We start from the raw sequence: 21,956 nt of genomic DNA, 5'->3' as shown, positions 1-21,956 counted from the left end.
GAATCAGCGGGCAATGGTGGTTATGTTTATAACATTTAAACGAAAAAGTTTAAATGTGAACATCCATCTTAAAGATTCCTTGCAACACTTCCCATTTTCCCGCGTCTTGCAATCAGAATTCAGAACGGCTATCATTTGTAAGGAAATAGCCTTTAGATGTTTTCGCGCGCATTTCATGTAATTATACAATAGCAAAGAATAATATACTGTCCCACTGCTGGGCACGGGCTTCCTCGACCACTTAGAAGGATTAGGTCTTAGTCTACCACGCTGGCCTAGTGCGGGTTGGTAAACTTCAAACAGCCTCAAAATTCCTATAAAGAACTTCACAGGTATGCAGGTTTCTTTAAGATGTTTTCTTTCACCGCAAGCGATAATTCACAAAGAAATACACACATAATTTTAGAAAAGTCAGAGGTGTGTGTCCTTGGGATTTGAACCTGCGTCTCGGCAGTCCGGACCCAACCTAGATCGCCGTTCTAACATATTTATCATCATCAGCTGCAGGAATTTTGTTAACTAACATTTTAATTATGAAAATTTAAATTGTGGTGTACAAAAACCGATTAATCTTGGCCTTGTAGTACACGGGCAGACAAACCAATATACAGCATAGTTTTGTAGACTGACAAAATAAAACAAAATATAAATTGTACATGATTTATTTATAAAAACCATAAAATCGCAAAAATATTGTTCTGTAACAATTATTGAACAATATTATTTAAACAAATATTAGTGGTAGGTAGATAATACATTTTTTGTAATAATATTTAACAGATTTTTATAAATTGATTATAATCTATACAATTTAAGTGGTAAATCACTTTTTATTCACTTAAAAGTATTACTTTACTTATACCTGTACAACATTTAAAATAACAATAACAATAGATAAGAAAATATTATCTCATTTTCAGCACCATTCAATTATTTGTGTTACTATTAAAGTTACAAGCTGGTCGATAATTTAATGTACCTATTATAATTTATGGTATGGAATAGTGTATTGACAGTATACGCTCGCATAAACTAGTTTTACACGCTCGTTATACGACTTTATCACTTTCCAATAGTTAGTTAGTTCAAATAGTCCAAATTTTATGATGACTGTTAACCTACTCAATAAATGAGTAAATATGAGGGTGTACGAGTACATACGAGCGTAAACGAGTACACACAAGCGCATATGAGTACACACGAGCGTAAACGAGTACACACGAGCGTATACGAGTACACACGAGCGTAAACGAGTACACACGAGCGTAAACGAGTACACACAAGCGCATATGAGTACACACGAGCGTATACGAGTACATACGAGCGCATACGAGTACGTACGAGCGTATACGAGTAAGTACGAGTATACTGCCGATCTATATCAGCTACAGTAGATGGATATTTAGACAGTCTCGATCATGAGGGCGATCCCCTGGCCTCCGCCGATGCACGCAGACCCGATGCCGCGCTTCAGGCCGCGACGTCTGCACAGAACAATCAATCATTACACTTGTAATTTTTTGGGTTGGAAATTTGTGAGAGCGTAACATATTTTGTAAATTGTACCCTACTAGAGACCATTCGAAAAAAGAAAAACCTTCCAAAACACATCATAAGGGATATTCTCCGGATCGGTTTATATAAGCATGCGTCCATTAAAACATAATTCTAGCCGCTATTAAGGGGCACATTATCCAAACGGAATTTAAATTTGTATTATATTTACTACAATTGAATAATTTAAAAAAAATACTTAAACCCTCGTGAAAAACCTTTACCGCTACCAAAGTTCATAAATAATAATGGTCTACAGCACCATCTATACGAAGTCAGTGCGATCTAACTTAAAAAAAAAAAACAGACAAAAAATTCTTATATTTTCCATGGGAGCAAATTACTGGGATGAAAAGCAGGCTATATGTTAATCCAGGATATGGTCTCCGTTGCCAAATTTTATTCAAATCCGTTTAAAGGTCACGGAGTTTACTTCAAACAAATATCCTAACATTTGAGTTTAATATTAGTAAGGTAAGATAAGAAGTAAGAGTAACGAAGTGTGTCTGCTATCGCCTACGCATGCTCACCGCAGCTCGTGCACGAGGTGCGCGGTGATGCGCGAGCCGGAGGCGCCGAGCGGGTGTCCGAGCGCGGTGGCGCCGCCGTTCACGTTGAGTATAAGATAAGAAGTAAGAGTAACGAAGTGTGTCTGCTATCGCCTACGCATGCTCACCGCAGCTCGTGCACGAGGTGCGCGGTGATGCGCGAGCCGGAGGCGCCGAGCGGGTGTCCGAGCGCGGTGGCGCCGCCGTTCACGTTGAGTATAAGATAAGAAGTAAGAGTAACGAAGTGTGTCTGCTATCGCCTACGCATGCTCACCGCAGCTCGTGCACGAGGTGCGCGGTGATGCGCGAGCCGGAGGCGCCGAGCGGGTGTCCGAGCGCGGTGGCGCCGCCGTTCACGTTGAGTATAAGATAAGAAGTAAGAGTAACGAAGTGTGTCTGCTATCGCCTACGCATGCTCACCGCAGCTCGTGCACGAGGTGCGCGGTGATGCGCGAGCCGGAGGCGCCGAGCGGGTGTCCGAGCGCGGTGGCGCCGCCGTTCACGTTGAGTATAAGATAAGAAGTAAGAGTAACGAAGTGTGTCTGCTATCGCCTACGCATGCTCACCGCAGCTCGTGCACGAGGTGCGCGGTGATGCGCGAGCCGGAGGCGCCGAGCGGGTGTCCGAGCGCGGTGGCGCCGCCGTTCACGTTGAGTATAAGATAAGAAGTAAGAGTAACGAAGTGTGTCTGCTATCGCCTACGCATGCTCACCGCAGCTCGTGCACGAGGTGCGCGGTGATGCGCGAGCCGGAGGCGCCGAGCGGGTGTCCGAGCGCGGTGGCGCCGCCGTTCACGTTGAGTATAAGATAAGAAGTAAGAGTAACGAAGTGTGTCTGCTATCGCCTACGCATGCTCACCGCAGCTCGTGCACGAGGTGCGCGGTGATGCGCGAGCCGGAGGCGCCGAGCGGGTGTCCGAGCGCGGTGGCGCCGCCGTTCACGTTGAGTATAAGATAAGAAGTAAGAGTAACGAAGTGTGTCTGCTATCGCCTACGCATGCTCACCGCAGCTCGTGCACGAGGTGCGCGGTGATGCGCGAGCCGGAGGCGCCGAGCGGGTGTCCGAGCGCGGTGGCGCCGCCGTTCACGTTGAGTATAAGATAAGAAGTAAGAGTAACGAAGTGTGTCTGCTATCGCCTACGCATGCTCACCGCAGCTCGTGCACGAGGTGCGCGGTGATGCGCGAGCCGGAGGCGCCGAGCGGGTGTCCGAGCGCGGTGGCGCCGCCGTTCACGTTGAGTATAAGATAAGAAGTAAGAGTAACGAAGTGTGTCTGCTATCGCCTACGCATGCTCACCGCAGCTCGTGCACGAGGTGCGCGGTGATGCGCGAGCCGGAGGCGCCGAGCGGGTGTCCGAGCGCGGTGGCGCCGCCGTTCACGTTGAGTATAAGATAAGAAGTAAGAGTAACGAAGTGTGTCTGCTATCGCCTACGCATGCTCACCGCAGCTCGTGCACGAGGTGCGCGGTGATGCGCGAGCCGGAGGCGCCGAGCGGGTGTCCGAGCGCGGTGGCGCCGCCGTTCACGTTGAGTATAAGATAAGAAGTAAGAGTAACGAAGTGTGTCTGCTATCGCCTACGCATGCTCACCGCAGCTCGTGCACGAGGTGCGCGGTGATGCGCGAGCCGGAGGCGCCGAGCGGGTGTCCGAGCGCGGTGGCGCCGCCGTTCACGTTGAGTATAAGATAAGAAGTAAGAGTAACGAAGTGTGTCTGCTATCGCCTACGCATGCTCACCGCAGCTCGTGCACGAGGTGCGCGGTGATGCGCGAGCCGGAGGCGCCGAGCGGGTGTCCGAGCGCGGTGGCGCCGCCGTTCACGTTGAGTATAAGATAAGAAGTAAGAGTAACGAAGTGTGTCTGCTATCGCCTACGCATGCTCACCGCAGCTCGTGCACGAGGTGCGCGGTGATGCGCGAGCCGGAGGCGCCGAGCGGGTGTCCGAGCGCGGTGGCGCCGCCGTTCACGTTGAGTATAAGATAAGAAGTAAGAGTAACGAAGTGTGTCTGCTATCGCCTACGCATGCTCACCGCAGCTCGTGCACGAGGTGCGCGGTGATGCGCGAGCCGGAGGCGCCGAGCGGGTGTCCGAGCGCGGTGGCGCCGCCGTTCACGTTGAGTATAAGATAAGAAGTAAGAGTAACGAAGTGTGTCTGCTATCGCCTACGCATGCTCACCGCAGCTCGTGCACGAGGTGCGCGGTGATGCGCGAGCCGGAGGCGCCGAGCGGGTGTCCGAGCGCGGTGGCGCCGCCGTTCACGTTGAGTATAAGATAAGAAGTAAGAGTAACGAAGTGTGTCTGCTATCGCCTACGCATGCTCACCGCAGCTCGTGCACGAGGTGCGCGGTGATGCGCGAGCCGGAGGCGCCGAGCGGGTGTCCGAGCGCGGTGGCGCCGCCGTTCACGTTGAGTATAAGATAAGAAGTAAGAGTAACGAAGTGTGTCTGCTATCGCCTACGCATGCTCACCGCAGCTCGTGCACGAGGTGCGCGGTGATGCGCGAGCCGGAGGCGCCGAGCGGGTGTCCGAGCGCGGTGGCGCCGCCGTTCACGTTGAGTATAAGATAAGAAGTAAGAGTAACGAAGTGTGTCTGCTATCGCCTACGCATGCTCACCGCAGCTCGTGCACGAGGTGCGCGGTGATGCGCGAGCCGGAGGCGCCGAGCGGGTGTCCGAGCGCGGTGGCGCCGCCGTTCACGTTGAGTATAAGATAAGAAGTAAGAGTAACGAAGTGTGTCTGCTATCGCCTACGCATGCTCACCGCAGCTCGTGCACGAGGTGCGCGGTGATGCGCGAGCCGGAGGCGCCGAGCGGGTGTCCGAGCGCGGTGGCGCCGCCGTTCACGTTGAGTATAAGATAAGAAGTAAGAGTAACGAAGTGTGTCTGCTATCGCCTACGCATGCTCACCGCAGCTCGTGCACGAGGTGCGCGGTGATGCGCGAGCCGGAGGCGCCGAGCGGGTGTCCGAGCGCGGTGGCGCCGCCGTTCACGTTGAGTATAAGATAAGAAGTAAGAGTAACGAAGTGTGTCTGCTATCGCCTACGCATGCTCACCGCAGCTCGTGCACGAGGTGCGCGGTGATGCGCGAGCCGGAGGCGCCGAGCGGGTGTCCGAGCGCGGTGGCGCCGCCGTTCACGTTGAGTATAAGATAAGAAGTAAGAGTAACGAAGTGTGTCTGCTATCGCCTACGCATGCTCACCGCAGCTCGTGCACGAGGTGCGCGGTGATGCGCGAGCCGGAGGCGCCGAGCGGGTGTCCGAGCGCGGTGGCGCCGCCGTTCACGTTGAGTATAAGATAAGAAGTAAGAGTAACGAAGTGTGTCTGCTATCGCCTACGCATGCTCACCGCAGCTCGTGCACGAGGTGCGCGGTGATGCGCGAGCCGGAGGCGCCGAGCGGGTGTCCGAGCGCGGTGGCGCCGCCGTTCACGTTGAGTATAAGATAAGAAGTAAGAGTAACGAAGTGTGTCTGCTATCGCCTACGCATGCTCACCGCAGCTCGTGCACGAGGTGCGCGGTGATGCGCGAGCCGGAGGCGCCGAGCGGGTGTCCGAGCGCGGTGGCGCCGCCGTTCACGTTGAGTATAAGATAAGAAGTAAGAGTAACGAAGTGTGTCTGCTATCGCCTACGCATGCTCACCGCAGCTCGTGCACGAGGTGCGCGGTGATGCGCGAGCCGGAGGCGCCGAGCGGGTGTCCGAGCGCGGTGGCGCCGCCGTTCACGTTGAGTATAAGATAAGAAGTAAGAGTAACGAAGTGTGTCTGCTATCGCCTACGCATGCTCACCGCAGCTCGTGCACGAGGTGCGCGGTGATGCGCGAGCCGGAGGCGCCGAGCGGGTGTCCGAGCGCGGTGGCGCCGCCGTTCACGTTGAGTATAAGATAAGAAGTAAGAGTAACGAAGTGTGTCTGCTATCGCCTACGCATGCTCACCGCAGCTCGTGCACGAGGTGCGCGGTGATGCGCGAGCCGGAGGCGCCGAGCGGGTGTCCGAGCGCGGTGGCGCCGCCGTTCACGTTGAGTATAAGATAAGAAGTAAGAGTAACGAAGTGTGTCTGCTATCGCCTACGCATGCTCACCGCAGCTCGTGCACGAGGTGCGCGGTGATGCGCGAGCCGGAGGCGCCGAGCGGGTGTCCGAGCGCGGTGGCGCCGCCGTTCACGTTGAGTATAAGATAAGAAGTAAGAGTAACGAAGTGTGTCTGCTATCGCCTACGCATGCTCACCGCAGCTCGTGCACGAGGTGCGCGGTGATGCGCGAGCCGGAGGCGCCGAGCGGGTGTCCGAGCGCGGTGGCGCCGCCGTTCACGTTGAGTATAAGATAAGAAGTAAGAGTAACGAAGTGTGTCTGCTATCGCCTACGCATGCTCACCGCAGCTCGTGCACGAGGTGCGCGGTGATGCGCGAGCCGGAGGCGCCGAGCGGGTGTCCGAGCGCGGTGGCGCCGCCGTTCACGTTGAGTATAAGATAAGAAGTAAGAGTAACGAAGTGTGTCTGCTATCGCCTACGCATGCTCACCGCAGCTCGTGCACGAGGTGCGCGGTGATGCGCGAGCCGGAGGCGCCGAGCGGGTGTCCGAGCGCGGTGGCGCCGCCGTTCACGTTGAGTATAAGATAAGAAGTAAGAGTAACGAAGTGTGTCTGCTATCGCCTACGCATGCTCACCGCAGCTCGTGCACGAGGTGCGCGGTGATGCGCGAGCCGGAGGCGCCGAGCGGGTGTCCGAGCGCGGTGGCGCCGCCGTTCACGTTGAGTATAAGATAAGAAGTAAGAGTAACGAAGTGTGTCTGCTATCGCCTACGCATGCTCACCGCAGCTCGTGCACGAGGTGCGCGGTGATGCGCGAGCCGGAGGCGCCGAGCGGGTGTCCGAGCGCGGTGGCGCCGCCGTTCACGTTGAGTATAAGATAAGAAGTAAGAGTAACGAAGTGTGTCTGCTATCGCCTACGCATGCTCACCGCAGCTCGTGCACGAGGTGCGCGGTGATGCGCGAGCCGGAGGCGCCGAGCGGGTGTCCGAGCGCGGTGGCGCCGCCGTTCACGTTGAGTATAAGATAAGAAGTAAGAGTAACGAAGTGTGTCTGCTATCGCCTACGCATGCTCACCGCAGCTCGTGCACGAGGTGCGCGGTGATGCGCGAGCCGGAGGCGCCGAGCGGGTGTCCGAGCGCGGTGGCGCCGCCGTTCACGTTGAGTATAAGATAAGAAGTAAGAGTAACGAAGTGTGTCTGCTATCGCCTACGCATGCTCACCGCAGCTCGTGCACGAGGTGCGCGGTGATGCGCGAGCCGGAGGCGCCGAGCGGGTGTCCGAGCGCGGTGGCGCCGCCGTTCACGTTGAGTATAAGATAAGAAGTAAGAGTAACGAAGTGTGTCTGCTATCGCCTACGCATGCTCACCGCAGCTCGTGCACGAGGTGCGCGGTGATGCGCGAGCCGGAGAGCGCCGAGCGGGTGTCCGAGCGCGGTGGCGCCGCCGTTCACGTTGAGTATAAGATAAGAAGTAAGAGTAACGAAGTGTGTCTGCTATCGCCTACGCATGCTCACCGCAGCTCGTGCACGAGGTGCGCGGTGATGCGCGAGCCGGAGAGCGCCGAGCGGGTGTCCGAGCGCGGTGGCGCCGCCGTTCACGTTGAGTATAAGATAAGAAGTAAGAGTAACGAAGTGTGTCTGCTATCGCCTACGCATGCTCACCGCAGCTCGTGCACGAGGTGCGCGGTGATGCGCGAGCCGGAGGCGCCGAGCGGGTGTCCGAGCGCGGTGGCGCCGCCGTTCACGTTGAGCTTGTCCACGTCCAGCTTCAGCGCCTTGACGCACGACAGCGTCTGCGCCACGAACGCCTCGTTGATCTGCAACAACATCGAACGGTACAGTCACTGCTGCAGTCCGCAGCCACTCGTCACCCGTCCCTGTCATCACGCCGGCAATATTTGAAGACTAATTTAATCTTTATGTCTCATAGCCTTTGTATTCTTTCAGTGTGTGCAATTTGCGATAACCTAGTCTACTCTTTTGTTACTTTCTCTTTCAGTTTACTTTATGTTGCTTTTGTGGGTACTGGGTATCATCAGATCACAATCATCAGGAGTGAAGATCATTTGACATAAGATTCACTCAAACTCATCTGTATGCTATAAAAATGATGAAGGTACCTACCTCAATAAGATCAATGTCATTAAGGCTCATCTTGGTAACTTTCAACAGGTTCTCGATGGCAGGCACTGGACCAATGCCCATGATGCTGGGGTCGACGCCCACGTACGACCAGCCCACCAGCCTGGCAAGTGGCTTTAGGTTCTTAGCGGCTTCCTCGCTGGCCAGGACTATCGCACCGGCTCCGTCGCTGATACCCTGGAGGGAAGAGTATTGTGTTTGGTATAAGCCTCATTATTTACGACAAATGAATGTAATTTATACGCTAATCCATTACCGACGTTACACGTCACGACTCTCCAGGTGGGGGAGGAAAGAAGCTTCACGCTTTGAACAATTTCTAAAGTATGCTAACAAGCTGATGATGTAAAAATGACAGCAAGTCACTGCGCAAAGTTCCGGGTGGTGCCTCTGCCTAAATCCTATCTAGGTGGCAAATATCATCCCAATCGATTATTTCAGAGAATTTCTTTCCTTTAGTAGAAGACTATAAATCTTCAGGTGTAAAACACTTACGGAAGCGCTGCCAGCAGTGACGAGACCTTCCTTCTTGAACACGGGCGGCAGCTTCTTGAGGGTCTCGAGGGTGGTCTGCGGGCGAGGGTGCTCGTCAACTTCCACCTTGACCTCTTTCCTCTTGATCGTGAGGGTCACAGGTTCAATCTCCGCTTTGAACACTCCTGCGTCATTGCCTTTTTAGGAAGAAGAGAAAATAAGACAAACCAAATATAAGTATATCTTCCGTGTTTAAATATCTGAACAGGATTACCGATATGAAGATATTTTGATCCTATTTTAAGATATATGTGGTATATCCTGATATGTCCCATCCAATTATAGACTCAATTTGTTATCAGGGGGGCTGGATAATGACAGGTCATGGATAAAACACTCGCTGTGTAGACAAGAATAAAGTTTAAAATTCTAAAAGATGCCTTGCTTTGATTTGTCTATTGCCTGGAGTGACCGTAAGGTTGAAATTATTTATTGATTTTCGTAAATGTGCAAGAAGACCAGTACCAAAGAGTATAACTTACCGGCCTTCCACCTCTGCTGTGACCTGAGCGCGAAGTTATCCACCTCATCCCTGGTGATGCCGAACTGTCCTCCCAGCTTCTCAGCAGTCATGCCCATGGGAAGACCACAGTACGAATCGGAAAGACCAGCCCATAATGTATCCTCGAAGACGTAGCTGCTGCCCAACGCGGTGCCGAAGCGGACGTTGCGCACCGCGAAGGGTGCTTGGGACATGTTCTCTACTCCACCAGCCACGGAGATTTGGGCTGCTCCCGTCAGAATATCCTATTGTACATAAAGAGGTCATGATGTATGTCCTCATCCTCATCTGCCTACAACTGTCGACTGTTGAATATAGACCTTACCTAGAACGCGCCACGTTGCTCGGTCCTCCGCTCTCCTCATCCAGCGAGACGCGGTATTCATGATGTGTATGTGTTGGAAATAAGGACGCAAATGATTAAGCGCCTTCTTGGAAGAGCGAACTGGCATTTTTACATTTATTTTTTATGTTCTGTCACATGGCTCGCTTCACTTTTAAATCGTACCATTGTCTTGCTAGCCCTCGTCACCAAATGTATTATTTTATTTACAATAAATTGTATTTATACCCCCTTATTCATAGACGTTTTTTATCGAACGACCGAGTAAGGCTGTGATAACAAGTCTGTTTCTCAGTGCTGACGGCATAGCAGTCTTCGCAGTGCGTAGACGTAGGGCCGTTGTGATTGGCTAATATTGAAATACAACAATAATAACCAATCACAACGGCCCTATGTCTATTTCTCAGTGCCGTTGGGCACTGAGAAACAGGCTTGTTATCACAGCTTTACTCCGTCCTTAGATAAAAAACGTTTATGAATAAGGGGGTTAGTCTATTATATTGGAGCCTTATTTTCATCAGGTTATGGGCCCAGAAGCGCTCGTAATTAATAATTAATACTAAAAAGAGATAAACCTTAAAAGTCGCCGCGTGCCGGAAAATTTTCTTTATGCCAGATAGCTTTTGTTTTTTCAACATTTTAGCAAAATGACGTCGGATAACCATAATTATAATGGAATTATGAATATTGAAAAGCTAACTGGAAGAGATAACTACACTACGTGGAGTTTTGCGACAAAAGCATTTTTGCAACTTGAAGATATGTGGGAATGCGTCGTTGGAGAATGTACTGACGCGAAGAAAAACATCAAAGCTAAGTCCAAATTAATTTTATTAATTGATCCTATGCTTTATGTTCATATACAAGAAGCAAAAACTGCAAAGGAAATATGGGGTAATTTATCTCGAGCGTTTAAAGACTCCGGTCTAACTCGTAAAGTAGGCTTATTGAAAGACTTGATAAATACAACATTAGAGACAAGTTCAAGTATAGAGGACTATGTAAATAAAATAATGTCTAAGAAATATTAATTTCAAAGTAGATGACGAGTGGCTAGTTACCCTCATGCTCGCGGGTTTGCCGGATAATTACAAACCCATGATTATGGCAATGGAGAGTTCCGGAATAAAGATTTGTGCAGATTCAATTAAAACAAAGTTGTTGCAAGAAGTTAAGGCAACGGAAATTAGCACATTTTATTCAAACTCAAAGAAAAAATGGTCGAAAAGGGTAGATAAGAGGGATAATCAAGAGCAATCATCTAAACCAAAGGGGCCTAGATGTTTTAATTGTAACAAGTTTGGACATCTGAGTAAGAACTGTTGGTATAAAACAATAAGTCAACTGATAAAAGTAATGGTTTCGTTGCAGCTTTCTCTGCAAGCATGGTTAACAGGCCACTGAACTGGTACATAGATTCCGGCGCATCTATGCACATGACGATGCATAGGAATTGGCTGGATAAAGAAACTGAACCACCTGTCTCACACATCAGGATCGCTAACAATAAAGTCCTCAGAGTTGAAAGTTGCGGTAATGTTACCATCACAGTGCCGGGTGCTCAAGGACACAGCGATAAAATACAGGTGAGGAATGTTTTATACGTACCTGATTTATCAACTAACCTGCTATCAGTAAGCAAAATTATAAAAGGTGGATGTAAAGTTGAATTCACTAAAAGTGGTTGCAAAATATTGAATGAAAATGGAAAGCATTTAGCTGATGGTCATTTAATAAATGATATGTATAGGCTGATTGTTAATGAGGGCCATGCAATGCCAGCAGTGATTGAAACCGACACATATTTATGGCACCAGCGCATGGGCCATTTGAACTTTACCGATGTGAATAAAATTCCATGTTGTGCAACTGGTGTGAAATTGTCACCGTCAAATAAAGATATAACTTGTATAAGTTGTATAGAAGGAAAGCAGACAAGACGGCCTTTTCCAGTTGAAGGCTCCCGGGCAACTGAGTTGCTAGAAGTCATCCACTCCGATGTATGTGGACCGATGGAAACAACAACATTCGGAGGTGCCAGATACTTCGTCACTTTCATTGACGATTTCTCACGAAAGGTATTTGTATATCCCATAAAAGGTAAAGATGAGGTGATTTCAAAATTCATTGAGTTTAAAAACAGGGTAGAAAATGAATTGGATAGAAAAAATTAAAAAGCTTAGAAGCGATAATGGCAAAGAATATAAAAATAATAACTTTGATAAATACTTAAAACGATTTGGAATAATACATCAATCTAGTAATCCATATAGTCCAGAACAAAACGGACTGAGCGAAAGAATGAATAGAACACTAATAGAGCGGACTAAATGTATGTTAATAAATGCTCAATTACAGAAAGAGTACTGGGGTGAAGCTGTCGTCACAGCGGCGTATATAATCAACCGTTCACCAACAAGAGTTCTTTCTGATATCACTCCTGAAGAACTTTGGTCAAAAGGAAAACCAGATTTAAGTCACATGAAGATTTTTGGATGCAAGGCTATGGTATTAATACCCAAAGAGTGTCAGCGTAAACTTGATGCCAAATCACGTGAGTTGATATTTGTTGGATACTGTGATGGCATAAAGGGCTACCGTTTTATGGATCCAAAAACCAAGAAGGTCATCACAAGTAGAGAAGCGGTATTTTTGGAAGAAACCATAAAAAGAAATAAAATTGATAATGAAATAGATGATGAAAGCAATTATAATAAACATAATATAAAGAAAAAACATTTACCATTATCGAAAACAGTGAGTTTGCCAATGTCTGAGACAGATACTGAAGATTGTGGTAATACCTCAAATCAAAATGATAAATCAATTAAAGTTGTGAATGTTGAAGAATCACAAGGAGATTTAAGTTTGTTATCTCAAGACAACACAGACTCCGATGATTCAACATATTCACCGGGTAGATTTGTTGATGCTGAAGCTCATAACATGGTTCTGCGGTCAGCTTGTAGGAAAGAAACATATGAGGAGGACAATGTCTGTGATGAAAATTATCCTGCAAGTTTTGTTTGTAATGCAGAAGCTACAATGAGTATTTTGGATAATGACCCACAAAGCCTCTCTGAAGCTCTACAAAGTACTAACTCAGACAAATGGATAGAGGCAATGAATGAAGAATATCAATCATTGTTAAGCAATAATACTTGGACACTAGTTGACAAGCCGAAGAATAATATGATATTAGCATGCAAGTGGATATTTAAAACTAAGACTGACCAAAATGGTCAAATTCTTCGATATAAAGCGAGACTAGTTGTAAAAGGATGTCAACAGAAAAAGGAATACATTATAACGAAATATATGCTCCAGTCATTCGCTATTCTTCAATGAGGTATATGATGGGTTTAGCGATAAAATATAATTTAAAAATTCATCAAATGGATGCGGTTAGCGCATTTTTGCAAGGTGAGATAGAAGAAGAAATTTATATGTCACAACCACAACACTTTGAAATTGGTGAAAAGGTATGTCGACTTAATAAATCAATATATGGTCTGAAACAAGCAAGCAGACAATGGAACAAGAAATTGAATGCAGCTCTTTTAGAAATTGGCTTTGTAAGATCTAAAGTAGATTTGTGCATATATTATCAAATCATAAATGAAACTGATACAATATTCTTAACTGTATATGTTGATGATATTTTGTACTTATATAACAATGAAGATACATTCCAAATAGTGAAGAGAAAATTGAGTGAAAAATTTCACATAAAAGACCTCGGCGAAGCTAAATTCTGCATTGGCTATAGAATTACAAAATGTAAGTCTGAAATATCACTTGATCAAACTCTCTATATAAAAAAAATACTTAAACGCTTTAATATGAGTGAATGTAATCCTGTGTACACACCATGCGAGCCGAACTTACAATTAAAAAAGGCTGAGAATGATAATGAAGTTCTAAACCACATTCCATATCAAGAACTCATCGGCTGTTTATTATATTTATCACAGGGAACACGACCAGATATTGCTTATGCAGTAAATACACTGAGTAGATTTAATAATAAACCAACTGCGCAACATTGGGGTGCACTTAAGAGAATTTTGAGATATTTAAAAGGAACAATATCCATGAAACTTGTATTCAAGAAAAATAACAACAATATTCTCGGTTATTGTGACGCTGACTGGGCAACTAATTCTGAGGACAGAAGATCATGCTCTGGTTACGTTTTTATTTTTCAGGGTGCTGCCATAAGTTGGTGTGCAAAAAGACAGCCAACCATAGCGCTGTCTAGTACAGAGGCTGAATACATGTCATTGGCAGCAGCAACACAAGAAGCTTTGTGGCTGAAGCAATTGGAAGAAGACATTTGGCCTAATCTTAAAGGTTTGCCTATTACACTGTATTGTGATAATCAAAGTGCAATCAGTATTTCAGGTAATGACACCTATCATGCGCGCAGCAAACATATTGACGTTCGCTACCACTTCGTGAGGGAAAAGATAGCCAGCAACCAAGTTTCGGTTCTCTATAAGAGCACTCAAGAAATGGTTGCTGATGTGCTCACCAAGGGTCTTTCTCGAATAAAACACGAGAAGTTCGTCAGTGCCATGGGTTTGCGTCCAGAGGAGGGTGTTGGAAATAAGGACGCAAATGATTAAGCGCCTTCTTGGAAGAGCGAACTGGCATTTTTACATTTATTTTTTATGTTCTGTCACATGGCTCGCTTCACTTTTAAATCGTACCATTGTCTTGCTAGCCCTCGTCACCAAATGTATTATTTTATTTACAATAAATTGTATTTATAGTCTATTATATTGGAGCCTTATTTTCATCAGTATGCAACTATTATAAAAACGTTTATATCTACCTCGAGCTGCGACTCAACCATCATAAACCGAGCGTCAAAGTAATAAAGTTAAACTGTGAACCTGACCGGCTGTTCTACTCGAGTTAATCACCGACACTACACGTCATGTATACTCTTACCCCCTTATTCATAAACGTTTTTTATCTAAGGACGAAGTAAAGCTGTGATAACAAGCATGTTTCTCAGTGCAAAATGGCACTGAGAAACAGACATAGGGCCGTTGTGATAGGCTATTATTGTTGTATCTCAATATTAGCCAATCACAACGGCTCTATGTCTACGCAATGAGAAGACTGCCATGCCGTCAGCACTGAGAAACAGACTTGTTATCACAGCTTTACTCGATCGTTAGATAAAAAACGTCTATGAATAAGGGGGTTAGAGTGTAAAGCACATATCCGAATTGTACAATTACGCATAGCCAATATCTGCTATACAGGCTAAAGTATTCAATCGCGTAGTCACAATTCTTATTTTAACTTATACCGTAGTTTATACTGTGACCATGCAATTTTGCACACGTGTTCCTTATATTACAGAGATAAACACTAAACAATAATGATCTAAAGAGATTTGATCACACAGAGAGTACGGATGGTATAAAGAAAAAAAAACTATTGATACTAATCATAATGAAATAAGTGAAAATTGTGATTAGAATCGTGAAATAATTGTATAAATATTGGAAAAAGTTACACGTATCCTGTTGCAAGGCGAAGTGAAATAAATACCACCACTTGAATCTTCTAAGTGTAATATTACTTCACGTTCCGGAGTGCGTGAATTCCAGTATCTCTAACAGGTATATTGGCGCCGCTGGGCGGAGAAGACACCACCTCTTCACTGATCAGTCTTCGCATCTTACACAAGCAATATTCCCACCGTCTCATGTATTCCTTACCTGAGCACTGTTGACCACGGACTGGAACCCAGAGCCGCAGAGCCTGTTGATGCCGAGCACGGGCTTCTCCTGCGGGATGCCGGCCTTGAGCGCCGCGTGACGGGGAGTGTAGATGCCGTCCGTTTGGGACGCCTGCCAACAAATCATTACGTTACGCTTTAACTAGGTCAAGTTTAGGTTAAATTTCCGATCATCTATATTTTTCAGATGAAAAATAACCTAAACAACTTGGCTAATGATATCTCAAGATAGTCTTAATACAACTATTACGATGTACGGCATTGAACTGTGCTTGACTAATTAGACTTATGTTAATTTCTTGTTGTCTACTTTTTTACTAACCACTATAGGTACAACGTCGTAAAGACCAGAGTACTACAGTGCTGACACAATGTTACGTGGCTTCAAAAACAGACTTTATTTTGCTTACGAAAGAATATAAATTCCACTTACCGCAATGACCTGACCGACAACCATAGAGTCTACTTGCTGCGGGGACACTCCTGCCTCCTTGAGCGCTGCTGTGGTGGCGATGGTCTGCAGCTCGGTGGCCGACGTGTTGCGGAACACGCCGCCGAACGTGCCGAATGGCGTGCGCTTGGCGCCGACGATGAATATACCTAGAAATCATATTATTATTGTTTCTTTTACTACATGCTTCGACTAGTAATACAAAAACCTGAATTCTTCTTGAATCTTATGAATACCTCACTGATACCTACCAATATTATAAAGGCAAAAGTTTAAATAAGTTTATATATTTGTGAGAAGTAAATTTAGACAGCCCTGAATGGATTTGAACAGCCAAGTTCTAGACTGATTAACTTTAATCTCGGATTTAGTTGGCGAAAAATTACTTATAGAAGGGTCAAGTTACTCCTACGTTTCATGCTGGTAGAATATATTTTATATCCGCCCGGATAACGACCACCGTGAACAAGGTGTTAGAATCGGCATGGTGGCCCACGTAAGTGCGTCACGTTCTGGGATCAGCCTATACACGGTTCCAAGTTCCAACAGGCCGGCATAATTGTGTCGACTGCCGAGGGGTAATCATCTCTCATCAGTTGACATTCTATTGGACCTCACTCCACTTACCATCAGGTACAGAGGATTCACATTCGTGCGCGTATAAAAAAATGTACCTCCTACAAAGTATCACTGCTCAGTCTATTTCACCAAGAATCAGTGCATACATTTTTGTATTTCGGATGGAATGACATATTCAGTGTAATGATAATAAGGTATTTTCCTATGTTTGATTTTTAACATTACGGATATAAGTACTGTAAGACGAACGACTTCTCCGTTTCGTGTGTATTTATAAAGTAACTAGATAATATTTAAAAATATCACGTGTTGGACTTTAGAACGGTAAACGGACTTCGGCCAAATGCATTAGTATAGTATTATTTTGTATTTTTATTTTATCTACACCTTTTCTGCGGACTTTATCATGAGACGTCATTCGTATGAGAGCCCAGATATATCGCTATATTACAAGATTGCCAACCACTTTCGATGAATAATTCGATCTAATAAAACTTTGTTCGACCCGTGTACGAACCTCGTGTCGGGCAAAGCGATATTGGGTTTTCTGCTCTGTGCGCAATCTTCAATTTATGCTCTTATGCTCGTAATGGCGATATGCTCCCTTCCTATGAATACGCATGCATGCAGAGGCGCAGGGCACCCACTTTCCGCCAAGTGTATTCCGGCCCTATGATGTGATAGGGGGCGAGCCTATCGCCATATCGGGCTCAAATACCGGGCTGGTACTGAGCAGAAAATCCCAAATATCACTTTACCCGACCCGGGATTTGAACCCAGGATCTCAGAGCGCTGCCGTAGCGCGCATGCAGTATATTGTATACCTATGTATATTCATACTGAATGCATCATATTGAGCAAATAATATTAAATAATGATGTACTTTTTGTATTTACTAGCTTTTGCTCGCGGATTCGCCCGCGTGAAGGGTTTTCGCGATAATTTTTTCCGACTTACTTGATATGTTTCGTTATATTATGACCAAATTACACAAAATCATAAATTGTATTTTATGTGTCATTCTGATGTATAACCAATGTTTCTATAAAGTTTCGTGAAAGAGGAACAAACACATATATCCATACATCCATCCTCACAAACTTTCGCATTTATATTAGTAGGAATGTTCCTATGGTAAATGAGTCTATCTGACTTGTCATTAATTATTTATAATTTGTCCGAACTGTTGGAACATTTTTATGAACATATTAACGAGAACATCTTTTTGAACAGAGGTATGTGTAGATGTGTGCGTGTGGTCTAACGTGGTACGGCGGCGTCCAGCTGAATGAGCGGTGCCGTTGCTAATATTTGTTTTTTTTTTTTTGTAATCTTAAGAAACAAAGATACTTATTTATAAATTAACGTTCGTATTGTTTTTTGTTCTTTTTATGCCAGCGATAGATATTTTGTTCTTTCTTAACCTCACACCCATATAAACCTATAGCCACGTGGTAAATCTATACTATTATATAAAGCTGAAGAGTTTGTTTGTTTGTTTGAACGCGCTAATCTCAGGAACTACCGGTTCAAACAGAAAAAATCTTTTTGCGTTGGATAGCCATTTGTTCGTGGAGTGCTATAGGCTATATATCATCACGCTATGATCAATAGGAGCGGAGCAGTAATGAAACATGTTGCAAAAACGGGGAAAATTTATTAGTTTTGAGAGCATCCGTTGCGTGCGCTGCGTAAACGGTTAAAGTTATGCAACAAAGATGAATGACGGGATTGTTCCTCTTAAAAATTTCTACAAAAATATATTATAAAACAAAATCCACCGCTGCATCTGTCTGCCTGAACGTGTTAAACTCAAGAACTACCCAACGTAGTAAGATGAAATTTGGCATGGAGACAGTTTGAGACCCTTGGAGGAACATAGGCTCCCGGGCAAATATATAGCGTGACTTTTATAACGGAAAACTTTAGCCCCAAGAAACTTTATAACGCGGGCGGAGGCGCGGGAAAAAGCTAGTTTCAACATAAAAACTGCCAATATTTATTTTTTATAAAGGAAAACTTTCAGCTAAAATCACATATGGCTACTAAAGTTTCCACATATACGTACGGTACAATGAGTAGATAAAGAGCTGAAAGTAAGGAGTAAGAACACAAAATAACATATCTTGAGCTACTTCACAACATACATTATGAATTAAAAAAAAGTGTTTTCCATTTTCTGTTTTTTGTTTAACCAATATGGTTTGATTTACCCCATGGCCGTCCCTTTTGCCCCGTAGAAGGCCACCGCGGGTTTTGGTTGATAAGCCGCTTGGGGTATACGAGGGTTAGGGAATAGGTCCAATAATAATAATAATATCAGCCCTGTATTATGTACTTGCCCGCTGCTGAGCACGGGCCGTCTCTACTACTGAGAGGGATTAGGCCTTAGTCCACCACGCTGGCCTAGTGCGGATTGGTAGACTTCACACACCTTCGAAATTCCTATAGAGAACTTCTCAGATGTGCAGGTTTCCTCACGATGTTTTCCTTCACCGTTAAAGCGAACGATAAATTCACAAAGAATACACACATGATTTTAGAAAAGTCAGAGTTGTGTGCCCTTGGGATTTGAAGCTGCGGACATTCGTCTTGGCAGACCGTTCCACACCCAACTAGGTTATCGTATCCAATGCACGTCAGATAATGCTATACTCCCGAGTGTCAACATGGGGCCGCGAGACCGGTGAAACCAACAGAACCCTTTCACACAACCTCCAAGTAATGGTAACGATAACGCGTTATTTGTCCATGAAAAGAAAACTGTTTGATCTGCTTTATAAACTATATAATATATAACAATAATACTGAACTAGAAGACAAAATAACTTATTACCAGATTACTAGTATGTCATACTTTCGAAATAAAAATAAAAATATGTTTGTATCGAACTCGTGATTTGTTACTCATTTTAGTCCAAATAAAAAACAAAATCCTTATTTATAGGAGCATAAACGAGCAATAAAATGCATATTAGAGGTAATATTGAGATAACATTATCTCTTATAATATTTATGAAGTGTTCACCTTTGATCGGAATGGACTTTGTACAAAAAACTGTTCTAAATCGGTATTATATGAGATAAGTTTTTAACCGACTTCAAAAAAGGGAGGATGTTCTCAATTCGACTGTATTTTTTTAAAATGTTTGTTACCTCAGAACTTTCGACTGGATGAACCGATTTTGATGATTTATTTATTTACATTTTATGTAAATAAATAAAATGCAATATTCTTGTAAATATTTCTATTATGAGAATTTCCTATGCCTACTACATCCTCTGATAAGACTGAAGCTTTGTTAGCCCATAAACAGTAGGAAGAGACAGGAGTTATTTTAATTACTGCATGTTATTACACTGTTTTACTTGACAGTATCAGCCCGGAGTCTGGAATTTGTACCCGTAGGGCGAGCCTATCACTAGAACGAGAGAACGAACACACATCACGCCCTTATCCCCAAGGCGGTAGGCAGATATAAAACTAGGGCACCTATTTTTCGCCGCGTGTGTTCCGTCTTATGATGTGATAGGGAGCGAGCTAATAGACGTCTCGAGCAGAAATACCAGACTTCGAGCTGATACTGAGTAGAAATATCCAATATCATTGCCCGACCCGAGAATCAAACCCGAGACCTCAGCACTGCAGTCGTACCGTACAACTACGTCAGAGGCAATCATTTTTTCAGTATCGATAAGTGGTATCCCGTGACGATATACCAAAGCAGGGCATTTGTACATATTACAGATTAAGCCCAGTATGTGATTTCTATACTTTTTAGATGTAAACAATTCAAATTCCGCCGCTTATCAACTACACTTAGATAGGCATGTAGGTATATTTGTTAAACAATACATCAGTAACGTAATAAGGGAGAGAGATGGGGAGCTAACTCTCCTAGTGAGGAAACCGTCATTATGAACAAGAAAAATATCACATAGAACGTGGGTATTAAATCAGAGTTATTCATACTATAGCGCTCTAATCTTTATTGCGAAGACACGACTATTTATAACATTAGGGGCTCTCGTAGAGCTAGGCGATGCAGCGCACCGAGGCCCTCTAGCCTCTCTGCCCTAGACGAACTGAAGCAAGTGTACGCTGAGCTATAGTACCTTTATGGCCCTGCCTGGGCCCTCGCATCGGTTCAGGCTGCAACTGGTCGCGATACGCACAAAGCGGGGAGGGGGTCATTTTTTGCACTAGGGCCATTGATTACCTAACTACGCTACAGTACACTAAATTAGGTAAATAGTTTACAATATTCATCTGGAATATTATTATAATATACTTCCTATCAAATATATTATGCTAACATTTCTGATGCAAGGTTGGCTAATAGAATTTTTTTTATTGCTGTGAATGACGAGACGAGCTTGCCATGCACCTGATGGTAAGCGATACGACCGCCCATAAACAGAAGAAACGCCATCCAACACCTTGAAATACAAAATATTGTTTGGTATTCCACTGCGCTCGCCATTCTGAGACGTGAGATGTTAAGTCTTATTATGTCCAGTAGTTACACTGGCTACAATGTCCTTCAAACTGGAACACAGCAGTGACTACACACTGTTGCTTGGCGGCAGAAATAGACATTGCGGTGGTACCTACCCAGGCGGCCTCTCACATATGGTCTACCACCAGTAAACAGAGAATACACCTGTTTGGAATACACTATGTCGGATGGTAGTACGGGAAGGAACTTTATCGCTTTGTCCATTTATCGCACTTATTCGGTACCTAGCTCTCCAATATATGAAGTATATTATAAATATTAGACACGTTTTTAATCTCTTAATCCTTGCATAAACCGTTATCTCGCTTACGAAGTCCACGAGAAGTTATCGTTTCTAATTTTAATAAAATATGATAACCCTAATAGTTACTTTCGCAAACAGCAGTAAAGTTTTTCGCTTTGTACAATAAAATATGTTTGCTATGTTCAGCTGTCAAGATAACGGGAATCTTTGTTGCACGGGGTTATAAATAGAAATAACAGTTAAAAAATATTCCAGGTAGATCATTAAATGTATCGAGTAGTAAGTTTATCCATTTTCACTCTGAGTTCGGACTTTGAATCCTGAGCAAGGTCACTGAACTTTGTTATTCGCACTTCACCGCACAGTTAACAGTATTTATCTTGAACCTAACGTGTACATTGAAATAAGAAATACAATAATATTCTCGATATTATATTCAGAATTTGCCCCCCACTGATACGATAGGTAGGTACTTGTCAATATACTTAATGTAAGAAATATCGTGCTAATTAACACACAGGCTAGTTAATTTAAAAATAGCTTACCTTTTACAGCAGCAGACATTTTATTATTTATTTAATTATTAAGAATATAATTAACAAAACGTTACGTTACACTCTAAGTACACACAATGTAAAATTTCGAGAATAAATCAGTTTATCGTAGTACCCACTGATCCGTGGAATTACTATGAATTACGTTTACGTTTGACTGTCATTTGTCAGCGTAAAGTGAATGATTAAATTGAATGATAAGCTCAGAATG

The 21,956-nt window shown here is 44.8% G+C and overlaps 1 protein-coding gene and 1 long non-coding RNA gene across 3 annotated transcripts; one reads left to right on the top strand and one right to left on the bottom strand.

Moving 5' to 3' along the window:
• Positions 1-646: 646 nt before the first annotated feature.
• Positions 647-21,956, bottom strand: LOC115451052 (3-ketoacyl-CoA thiolase, mitochondrial). Its single transcript, XM_037439161.1, has 8 exons — positions 21,737-21,956; positions 15,831-15,997; positions 15,378-15,509; positions 9,277-9,541; positions 8,756-8,931; positions 8,243-8,437; positions 3,545-7,935; positions 647-1,484 (listed from the first exon to the last, which is right to left on the bottom strand). Exons 1-7 carry the CDS (start codon positions 21,753-21,755, stop codon positions 7,777-7,779), a joined length of 1,113 nt encoding a protein of 370 aa, XP_037295058.1. The 5' UTR covers positions 21,756-21,956; the 3' UTR covers positions 647-1,484; positions 3,545-7,776.
• LOC119189465 lies at positions 10,992-12,167 on the top strand. 2 transcript variants are annotated; one of them, XR_005112423.1, is made up of 3 exons: positions 10,992-11,225; positions 11,593-11,717; positions 11,998-12,167. It is a non-coding gene; the product is annotated as an uncharacterized LOC119189465 (long non-coding RNA). The 2 variants fall into 2 exon arrangements; XR_005112424.1 differs by having other exon boundaries at positions 11,563-11,717.

The sequence above is a fragment of the Manduca sexta genome, chromosome 16 (genome assembly GCF_014839805.1).
Source record: "Manduca sexta isolate Smith_Timp_Sample1 chromosome 16, JHU_Msex_v1.0, whole genome shotgun sequence".
NCBI lineage: Eukaryota > Metazoa > Arthropoda > Insecta > Lepidoptera > Sphingidae > Manduca > Manduca sexta.
The sequence above is the reverse complement of the archived record's forward strand: the minus strand, read 5'-3'. Positions and strand labels throughout refer to the sequence as shown.